Source organism: Aricia agestis, chromosome 11, assembly GCF_905147365.1.
Source record: "Aricia agestis chromosome 11, ilAriAges1.1, whole genome shotgun sequence".
NCBI classification, from domain to species: Eukaryota; Metazoa; Arthropoda; class Insecta; order Lepidoptera; family Lycaenidae; genus Aricia; species Aricia agestis.
Window position 1 is genome coordinate 12,441,854 of NC_056416.1, and position 11,678 is coordinate 12,453,531.

General features: G+C 35.1%; 2 protein-coding genes across 3 annotated transcripts; both read right to left on the minus strand.

Moving 5' to 3' along the window:
* Nucleotides 1-307: 307 nt before the first annotated feature.
* LOC121731644 (protein rogdi) lies at nt 308-10,012 on the minus strand. 2 transcript variants are annotated; one of them, XM_042121191.1, is made up of 7 exons: nt 9,818-10,012; nt 9,677-9,748; nt 8,803-8,934; nt 7,979-8,136; nt 7,305-7,425; nt 6,859-7,068; nt 308-698 (listed from the first exon to the last, which is right to left on the minus strand). In XM_042121191.1, the coding sequence occupies exons 1-7, from the start codon at nt 9,851-9,853 to the stop codon at nt 630-632; spliced, it is 798 nt and encodes a 265-aa protein (XP_041977125.1). In that variant the 5' UTR covers nt 9,854-10,012; the 3' UTR covers nt 308-629. The 2 variants fall into 2 exon arrangements, with proteins under 2 accessions (XP_041977125.1, XP_041977124.1); XM_042121190.1 differs by having other exon boundaries at nt 7,299-7,425.
* Nucleotides 10,013-10,996: 984 nt separating this feature from the next.
* LOC121731964 (dual specificity protein phosphatase 19-like) lies at nt 10,997-11,677 on the minus strand. Its single transcript, XM_042121675.1, has one exon. The coding sequence runs from the start codon at nt 11,675-11,677 to the stop codon at nt 11,108-11,110; it is 570 nt and encodes a 189-aa protein (XP_041977609.1). The 3' UTR covers nt 10,997-11,107.
* Between the last annotated feature and the right edge of the window lies 1 nt (nt 11,678).

Sequence of the window (11,678 nt, forward strand, 5' to 3'; positions counted from 1 at the left end):
TTTATATTTCAAGAAATATCCAGAAAGAAGTTAATACTTTGGTTACGTGGATGGCCATCATAAAATATATTTAAATAAATATCTACTTAAAGCACCAAAAAAATACTATGTTACTTTCATATACCTACTACATAATTTTAACTAGATATGGCTCTAACCTAAAATACTACAAAAATGAGCGACTATAAGTAAAAAAATATTGTTCATTTTACTATACGAATTTTTTATTTTTAAAAAAAGAAGACATGTTAAAACATACCTCATTTCTTCAACAAATAATAAAGTTATTTCAAAATTTGTATTTGACCACAATTTGAGAAACGCTGACCTTTTACATCAACAACATTCACAATTAGGATTCAAATATCGAATATGACTAGGGAATTAAGATATTAGAGAAGGTATAATAATCAAGAAGATTTTTAGAGTAATTTTAGGGAAATAGATTAAAAAAGTTAATATTGTTGATGTAATAGAGCTAGGGACATTTGTGTCAGTTTGGGATACATCATGTTATCCCTCTCGGTCTTCGTATGAGTGAAAGAGAAGGAATTATTATTTTAACAAACGATATATCTCAGACTGATCCAAGCGACCTCAAGGTAAGAAGCTTCTATAATATAGTTGTGTTAGTTTAGAACCATTGACGCAGATCTTGACCCGACAGTGAAGTCTTTGTATTGAGAGAACACACACAGCTGAAACAATAAGAAAGCAACATTTTAATATGTTACGATAACAGATAAATTTAAAGTAATATTATTATGTTTTAACAATGTTTATGTTACTAAGCCATTGCAATTGTCATAACTATATTGTTATCTATTTATCATAGAATAAGAACATGATAACTAACATGGCAAAAAACGGAACCTTTATAGATTCGTCATGTCTGTCTGTCTGTCCGTCCGCATGTCACAGCCACTTTTCTCCGACACTACAAGAGCTATACTATTGAAACTTGGTAAGTAGACGTAGACTGTAGTCTGTGAACCGCATTAAGATTTTGATAAAAAAATGGAAAAATTATTTAAAAATTGTGTTTTTTGTATGGGAGCCCATACGAAAAACACAATTTTTGGCTTATTTTTGCTCTATAACAGTACAGAACCCTTCGTGCGCGAGTCCGACTCCCACTTGGCCGATTTTTTTATTTCTAATCTTTTTCCGGCCATAAATCCTCTATTAAGTAGTTTTTTTAACCGACTTCCAAAAAGGAGAAGGTTACTCAATTCGACCGTATATATGTTCTTTTTTTATGTTTGTTCGCAGATATCTCCGCCGTTTGTGGACCGATTTTCAAAATTCTTTTGTTGTTGTATAGGATACAGCCGTCATTTCGTACCATTGTCACCAAAGTGGTGATCTGATGATGCAATCCATGAGGAATCGAGGGGACTCCTTGAAATTTATATGGAAACATCTAATGATTTTAACTTTTTCTGAAGGATTATGAGAATACGCTTCCAAAAAGTAACATTTGGCACCAGTGTATACCCTGGTTCTGAAGGTGCTGTACAGAAGTTTTGAATCCTTATAGATACAAGTTCGGGGGGTTCGGCGTTGTTTTAAAAACAGGAAGCATATACTACTATGCAAATTACGTTCATCATCATCATCGTCGTCATCATCATCATTCATCATCAACAGTACTATATTAAGTTATTAATTAAAAGTGAATATCATAACGAAATTATTGTAACCTAAACTAAACATGCCGGCCAAACTTTGGGGGGCTGTGCCCCCACCTCCTGTAAATGCTGACATGTCGTTAGTGTGGACAGTGCCCCCGGCCTTTATTTAGTGTCGACTTTTAATTCTTCTTTTTTAGGAACAAACTAAGTTAATAAATCAAAAGTGAATTTATTCTAGCACTAGCGACCCGCCCTGGCTTCGCACGGGTATAAAATAAATTATGGCCTAAGTCACTGAAAAAATGATTAAAATCGATTCAGTAGTTTGATTTTAAATAATTTATATTCATTACTACCCGTGGCCCGCATTGGTCGGTACTGCCGCAAAAGCTACTTACGTCCCGCAATTTTTAAATCTGTAATATCTTCCAAAAATATATTCATTTAAAATTAAAATCGTAATAATGATGCTGTAAAGGCTTCGATCACTAAAAGGGCCATAACCAATAATGTATTTAAAGTATTTAATTGAATAAGGATTATTGCCGTATTGGTAAAAATCGCTTCGAAAATTAGCCATTATTTAAAGTTAAAAGTAAATGACAAAAAAATATGTTATTGTGGGATATATGCTTCGGCACGAATGGGCCGGCTCGACCGGAAAAATACCACGTTCTCACAGAAAACCGGCGTGAAACAGCGCCTACGCTGTGTTTCGCCGAGTGAGTTTACCGGAGGCCCAATCCCCTACCATGAGGGTACCCTTCCCTACTGTCCCCTATACCCTTCCCTTCCCTTCCCATCCTTGCCCTCCCCTATTACCCTATTCCCTCTTAAAAGGCCGGTAACGCACCTGCAGCTCTTCTGATGCTGCGAGTGTCAATGGGCGACGGAAGTTGCTTTCCATCAGGTGACCCGTTTGCTCGTTTGCCCCCTTATTTCATAAAAAAATAAATAATATACCATCGCGGAGTTTTCTGTAGACCTTTTCAATGTGTACAATGCGCAACCCTGCATTGGTACTTGTACTATTATTTATTCTGTGGCATTGGTAGCGCCCACTTCGAAACGGGTGTAAATCGCAATATTTTAATTTCGCCATAACTTCTAAGCCAAACGTCCAATTTTAATCATTCAAAGAGCAAATATAATCTACATAAACTGTACTTAGTGATGAAATTATTTATTTTGATAATAATTATTAACATGAGTAAAATAAATGCGTTTAAATGTAGTCCAAAAAAATAAAGATTTTTAAATAAAAAAATGGTTTTTGTGCCTCGCTTGACATAGATAGGTATATTGTGTCGCGGACATTTTTGTAGATATTTATAAGATCTACATTTACTTAGAACATTGTATAGTTCTATCTTTTATAGTTTAGGCAGCGTACGCAAAATAAGTAAATTTTCTGGTTGTTTCCGAAAAACTGAAATATCTTACGGAACCCTATATTCTCCAAAATAAAAAGTAGCCTATGTTACTCGTAAATAATGTAGCTTTCGAATAGTGAAAGAATTTTTAAAATCGGTCCAGTAGTTTTTGAGCCTATTCATTACAATTAAACAAAGAAACAAACAAAGTTTACCTCTTTATAATATTAGTATAAATAGTATAGAAGTATAGATAAACTAAACATTCACTTTTTGAGTATCATTTAATTACTTCGCTTCGCCCCAGGCCGAACTCCTGTAAATGCTGTCATGTCGTTAGTGTTGACCTTGCCCCCAGCCCTTATTAGTGTCGACTTTTAATTCTCCTTTTTAGGAACAAACTAAGTTATTAATTAAAAGTGAATTTATTGTAACATAAACTAAACATACACTTTTTGAGTGTCACTTAATTACTTCGCTTCGCCCTAGGCCGTACTTGGGGGGGGGGGGGCGCAGCCTAACCCTTTCTCTCTTATTTATGCTGTCGCGTCGTTAGTGTTGACCTTGCGCCCCCGCAATTTTACCAGCTCCTAAAATTTCTGCGATTCTTGACATAGCTACAACTTACGTCAGCTGGTACCGACTTCAAAATTATAAAGATTGAGTAAAGATATAGTTGAGGCTTAGGCCAATCCTATAAAGGGCACTTAAATAGAGTAAGAATTATTATATCATACTTTTTAGAGACAGTTTACTATGGAAGTCGGTTTAAATTTTTTGTTTAAAAATAATTATTACTGTAAGTTATCGTGTTCTTACTTCTTCCACTCACGTCTTCAATTTAGTTTACGGTAGCTGATAGATAATAACATTAATCATTATATGCTTGAAGTCACGCATATGCATATCTTACGGCAAAGATAAGGCCATCGATTACAATACAAGATCAATACTAGCCGATATGATAATAACAATTCGTCATGCATTCACAAACTGGGTTACCTATAGTAGTTAAAGTATGCGAGCAACTTTACCGACCGCACTCAGAGACTCTATAATTAAATTAAGATTGTGGTATAAATTCCATAACTTCTGTCACTCTTTAATAAATGAATATGTTATGTGATATGTCTCGGAGTGGTCCTAAAATCTTTAGTTCTATTTTTAGGTCTCTTATCAACAGTAGGTACCGTATATTATAATAATAGATAGTTTATTCGGATTCATTATGATTTAGATAACATTATCTATACTAATATTATAAATCCTGAGAAAAAAAATAAAGTCTAAAGCCTGAGAAAGGACATAGGCTATTTTTAACTGGAAAAGGAGTTGTAAGGGGGTGTAATGCGTAAATTTGTTCATATTAAGTTAGTTTCAAAAATTCATAATAGATAGCGCTGTACGTCACCTACATCGCACAAACGCTACTTCGAACGTGTTTCTATAAGACGTGGTAAGTAAGTAAAGGACATAGGCTACTTTTTAACTGGAAAAGGGGTCGTAAGGGGGTGTTAATGCGTAAATTTGTTCAAATTAAGTTAGTTTCAAAAATTCATAATAGAAAGTGCTGTGTCACCTACATCGCACAAGCGCTACCTCAAACGTGTTTCTTTAAGACGTGGTAAGTAAGTAAAGGACATAGGCTACTTTTTAACTGGAAAAGGGGTTGTAAGGGGGTGTTAATGCGTAAATTTGTTCAAATTAAGTTAGTTTCAAAAATTCATAATAGATAGCGCTGTACGTCACCTACATCGCACAAGCGCTACCTCAAACGTGTTTCTATAAGACGTGGTAAGGATGAAGAATCCACGATTTTGAGTTGATGAGATACGCGGGAGAGCCATGCTTCGGCACCAATGAGCCGGCTCGACCGGAGAAATACCACGTTCTCACAGAAAACCGGCGTGAAACAGCGCTTGCGCTGTATTTCGCCGAGTGAGTGAGTTTACCGGAGGCCCAATCCCCTACCCTATTCCCTTCCCTACCCTCCCCTATTTCCTTACCTTCCCATCCCTATCCTCCTATATTACCCTATTCCCTCTTAAAAGGTCGGCAACGCACCTGCAGTTCTTCTGATGCTGCGAGTGTCCATGGGCGACGGAAGTTGCTTTCCATCAGGTAACCCGTTTGCTCGTTTGCCCCTTATTTCATTAAAAAAAATGAAGATGTTCGACCACAGTTTTTAACCCCCGACGCAAAGGCGTTTTAAGTGTGTCGTGTCTGTCTGTAAACATTGAAGTTTGAAGTAAGCGTACCGCGGAAGAAACTCTGTCGTAGAAATTTGCAGTAATGTAGCCTACATGGAAAAGGAAACTACCGCGCGCTATAATATGAAGTCCACGCGGACGGAGTCGCGGGCAACAGCTAGTAACCAATAAACTCAAAACTGGACATAATGGCTTGTCCGACTTTTGTCAGACTGCCAAACATTGTCAGCTTATAAGTTATAGGTTTGACGTAGCAAGTAGCAATTCTATGCGTGTGAAGTTTGGGGCGGGCTTGTGAATTCCCTAGTCCCTGAACAAGTTATACTTTGAGGTAATCTACATTTTATCGGCCTCTAGAGGATTCCTCGATAAATATTACGGCATACTCAATGTTGATAAATTATTTTATACTGTTCAAATGTATACATTCCAGCCAATAAACTACAATCAAATTGATTATTAATGTCGTTAGACGTTACGCGCACGGCGCAATTGAAAGTTATATAAGTAGCAAATATTTTACTTAGTAGGTATCAGACCAAATAAAAACTTTTTACCTATTTGGTCTGAGTTACCAATACGGCATACCACAAAATAATTAAGATGTTCACAACTTTAAGATAGCTATGCAAAAAAGTGGGCGGAGCGCACGGTATCCAAGTGCGCTCCATTAAATAGTGTTCACTTTGATTATATTATACTATAATCAAAGAGTGTTTAATAGCGAAGCCTAATAAAATAAAAGGAAGCTTTAAAAGTAAATTACATTTTAATATTTTTTTGTAAAGTGGAAAGGTATTGAGTAAGTAAATTATTTTTATAGGAGTTATAAAAAGTTTACTTATTTCAGTATGGCATTATAATGAAGGTAATATATCACGTTATGATAACCATTTTGATCTGAGATAAGAGTTTCAGGAAGACAGACATCATTGATAACAACCTATTGCCTTGCTTTTATCTACTTCATGTATTCCGCAATTTTATATTCACTTTGCCTTCATTTTTATCGCAGGGAAACCATACATTCATGTCCTCTCCTGGGACTTTAAAGTAATATCCATACCAAATTTCATCAAAAACTGATAAACATGAAGCATGAGGAAGTAACAGACAGATAAGGCGAAAAAATGTTTGTGAACAATCGGCTAGTATATACAAAACTTTCAGCTTTTAAAGTTCACTGAAAAGGCTTTGACATAATGATTATTATAAATTACTAGCTGTCCCGGCAAACGTTGTTTTGCTATATAAAGTATTTCGCCCATATTATTTTATTGATGTGACTAAATAAGTATGTCACCATGGCAACGTCTATTGCTATCCCGTCGCACAAACAATGGTCGCCGTCAGTCTCGAGTTGTAATAATTTACTATTTTTTATTCAACAAATGCACTTATCAATATAAAGAGTACCCAGTAGCCGATTCTCAGACCTACTGAATATGCATATAAAATTTGGTGAAAATCAGTAAAGTCGTTTTAGAGGAGTACGGTAACTAACATTGTGACACGTTCATTGTGTATTGTCATATATTAAAGATGTTCATTGTGTATTGTTTTTAAGTCAGCCGACCGACAGTCAGCTCTACGCAAAAAAGTGACAGGCATAATCTGGTGACCTTATAATAATTATCTCACCTTATCTTTAAGTTGCTGACACATGTGCAAGGCGGCAGTGAGCATAAACAGAACATCACTCAGCCAAGGCACCGCGCAGTCCGCCTGACAGGAATCTATGCGCATCGTTCCATGCACGGAACTAAGTTGGTACGCCACGAATATCAACTTGTGCGACTGGATGTAGAATGATATCGCTAGGTCCTCTGGCAGATTCGGCGCTAGGGCTTTCTGCAAAACGAAAGTTAAACGTAAAAAATTGTTGATTACAAATGTACAGAACAGAAAAATCCTCTTTGTTTTAACAAGAAAAATGCAAAATTTTTGCGGTAAGTCATAAGAATTATTTACTGGAATTAATAACCTTGTACACAGTTTAAAAATTAAGTAATTACTGCGTTTTTAACTGTGTAACAGGTTTTAAAAGCCATATTCAACAAACTACTGGAGGATTATAAAACAATTACCATATTTCTGCTCTTCATAAGCTCGTCAATAGCTTTTTTCTTTGGTAACACTAGTGCAGTACGTGCTCTTTGTAAGGAGCCAATCAGACATTGGATTATGTGCAATACTTCTTCCGAACACCTATGGAAAAAACTAGAGTTAGTGTTAGGTCTACAAGCTCGACCAGAAACGCGACGTGCCTTTAAAACTTTGGCCAAACCTACGCAACCAAAGCGACTGCGAAGCGGAAGCGTCTGCAACGCGGCACGTTCGCGTCGGCAGAGCGGGGAATAATCTATGGTTTCGCACCGTAGTCGCGCAGGTGTGCACACCAGTTTCGCGTTGCAGAAGCTCCCGTCCCGCGTCCCGCATTACTGACGCGTAGGTTTGGCCGAAACCTCTTTAGGTTACGGCGCTATAAGTCCTTCTGTAGACTTACCTAAGTTATTGATCATTTTTGTTGCTTATTGAATTTTTGAAAATGGAAAATGATAAAAATGGTAAGGGGTATTGTAAATAGGTAAAGGTAATAGGTAAAGTTAAGTCAAGAGCTGGTTTACAATAGCTGCCTAATCTACTGATATTTATTGTCATCAAAATGAACAGTTCCTAGGACTTGTTTAAATTATGAAGGACTATAGATGAAGAATTTTACTTGAAGCAAAGCACTTAACAAAAATGATTTAAAACATACCTGAATACATAATGTTTATCAACATTATCAATATAGCCAATAGCTTGCTGTAAATGATTAGCCGCGTCTTGTATCTGTTGGAGTTTCCACGGACCGTCTTGGTTGATGGATGTACGACATATTGAATGCATTTGCCTTAAAACTTTGAAGCTTATATCCTACAAAAGAAAGTGCCTTTAAATATTAACATACTAAATAAAAAATGAGGTGGAGTTGATAAAGATGACATAATATTATAATGTGTTTTTTGTTCAAAGTTTGCCTAAAGTAATGTGTTGTTTTGGAAAATTATTATTCTCCAGTTGGATTGTACAATTTGTATTTTACATAAACAAATGACAAGGAGATGACCAGTAGAAGGCAGTACTTTTTCAATATAAGAAGTTTATTATGCTTAACAGCATTTTTTTCTATGATATTCTATACAAAAATGATATTGGTATAAACCAAGGCTGCTCAACCTTTTTTACAGAGGGGCCAAACGGTGGATTCCGACATTTATAACGGGCCATTAACTTAGGCATACCAATCAAACTTCACTGGGTTATATAAACATACATTTATTTTTTTGATATTAATGAGATTTTTGCAGTTGTATGTCTTTTAACAATTTATTTATGTTGACAGTAGCAACAAGTCAGAAATATGTTGCTCAGTGAATTTGTTCCTTCGTGGCAGCCTATTAGGTAGGATTTCTCAGTTTGGCGGGATATTCAATGCTTCCTTGTGCGGGCCATTTAAAATTCTTTCGCAGGCCATAATGTGGCCCTGGGGCCTGGGGTTGAGCAGCCTTGTTATAAACTATAAAGAGTGGTAATACTCACTGCATGTGTGATACTGTCACCTGTGAGGGTAACAATACATTTCAGCTGTTCAGGCTGTGATGTCAGAATGAACTTATCCTGTTTCTGTCCTTCATTCCCATACAGGGGCACAGGGAATCTGTGTGCACACTCCTGTTATAAAAAAATACTTAATAAGTTAATTTTAAATAACAGTCAAAATATTTCTGTTAAAGCATGTGAGTTTCTTTACAGGGCTGTAGTTAGAGTCAGATTTGTGGTAGGGCAGCATTGGTTACAGGTAGGGCGGAAGTAAAAAAAAAGTCATAATTGATTGGATTTTCTTGGGTTTTGGTATTTTTAAGGTAGGGCATTATGATCATAAGGTAGGGCATTGCCCCACAATGCCCCCCCCCCCCCCCCCCTAGCTACGGCCGTGTTTCTTTATAATGTTTAAGAAGGAGCAACCTGTATTATAATTAGTAATTAGGAGAAAGATAATTGCTAGTCTTAAATGTATAGAATTTTCCTTTAATTAATTAATCTATAATATTAATTCATAATTACCACTACTTATAATGCCTATATAGGTCATTTTGTATAATATTCAACATTATTATGTTAATTTCACTAAGATACTGTTGACAGCAGTCCTTAGTCACATATTTAAAATATGTTAACATAATATACAATAAAGACAATAATTCTTACTCTATAAGTCATGTTACAAGGTGTAGTCACTATTAATAGCTTTTTTACCAATACAACGAGGAATATTGGAATCGTAAACCAATATCTTTTATCTATTTATATAAGTAAGTATAGGTACAAAAAAATAATATTTATTGGCTTCACTGTGATACATAATACATGAGTTAAGTAATCTATTATCTTGAAAATGACCATCATAACTCACCACTAACACTGTGTGGAGTTGATGTAATATAGCATGTACCTCCTCACGCAGAACCCATTCAAACTCCTCTTTCTAAAATAAATCATTGTATGAGTAACAGATATCAAAACAGGACGAAAGTAATAATGATAATGTTCCCACCAAATTAGCAGCCTCTTCCTTTTCGTTATCATTCATTTTATTGACGATAAAAGTGTCACTGAAGCTTTAACTAAAACCACTGTTGTTCTAATCAGAGAAATATATACAATTATTCGATTACAGATTCAACCCAGCCATTAAATTATTCAATAAAATAATTTCGCTAAATTATTCCCAAATCACAAATCGTGACCATTGTCATTTGTCAATGTCAGATTGAAATAACAGTGACAACATGACAGCTGACATAACTTGACATCAGTTTTTCTTTATGGCATGTACCGAGACAGGACTGTAACATCCATTGGTTTCAGCCTAGAGCTTAGCCTAGGCCAAAGAACCTATAAAATACTGTCTGGTCAAAACGGAAAACAAATGTAAATTTTGAGTGATATTTGACATATAAAAAAATTATCAAACATTAGTTTAAACTTTAAACACATCAAAGAGGATATAAATATAGACTTGTTTTGCTTGTTTCATATTACAAAAATCCTTTGGAAGGAAAGTTAATATGGTGTTTCCAAACAACTTGCAAAAATTTTATGAAAAAGTCGAAGCTTTCTGTCGAAATAGGAACATAATAGCAGGGTATGTTAATGGTTAAAACAATAATATTATGTTAGCTTAAACTCAATAGAAACATCACTATTCACTGCACATTAATTATTGTATTCCTATCATTCATATTTTGATTCTTATAGAAGTATGGACCAATCATAAAGTTAATATACCTAACGCGCTGGTATCATTATGGGACCGATATATATGAACTGTCACATAGTGGTATTTCAATGACAGTTCCATGGTGATCTCATGATGAACTAATGAGATTATGGTTAGGATAAAGACCACCTATTTTTTTATTGCACAATTTAGTTTTATTACAAAAGCATTATGCCCCAGCTGAATTGATAATTAATTTGTTACATTTTTTTCCAGGAAATCAGAACGTCAAATGAAGTTCCCTTACACACTGACCGCAAAAATTGTCCAATTTCCATATTTTTACTATATGAAGAATAATAACATTTGGATGTATTATCCACTGGGTTGCTTTTTAAGTTTTTTCATATTTGTCAAAATACACAGAATGTCTAATTCTGAAGAAAACATTAGATCTTGGGCTGAAATGCAAAGAAAAATTGCAGAAAACGAGCATAAAAAATAAGACGAAAGAACAGTAAAGTGTTATTATTATAATAAGACTTTTCTTGTTACTTATAGTTTATACCATGTACAATCATTTTTACTTATCACTGACAAACATTATGATTTATGACTACATGACTACAATATTGCACCAGCTCTCATATTCTGCAATTGAATTTTAAATCCACTATTTGGTTGAATAGCAGGTCTTTTCTCCTTTACAAATTTGTAAGCCTCTTCAAATGGCATGCTATGGTAATGCATCAGAAATGCAATAACCACCATTGAAGTCCTAGATACCCCAGCATTACAATGTATTAAAACATTTTCCTTTAAATCTACAGCATTTTTTACAAACGGCAAACAATCTTGTAGCACATGCCTTACATCAGATTCCGGTAAGTCTAGAATGTTCACAAACTTTTTGTTCACACCCTCAATATGTACGTCAACGCCTAAACTAAGAACATGCTGTATATTGTAGTCTGTTATCACTTTAATGTCTGTACAGTCCTGTGACCCAATATACACATGATCTACAATCATCACTGGTATATTATCAGGTTTTGTATCAACAACAAACCCAAAAGTGTGTTCTATAATTTCCTGACTACCCTCTACATGTTTAGCGCCATCTATGTTGGTGACGACTGTAACTGTCTCTTTCAGTTTTGATTTCTGTCTCTTTAACTCATTCAAAAAACTCATT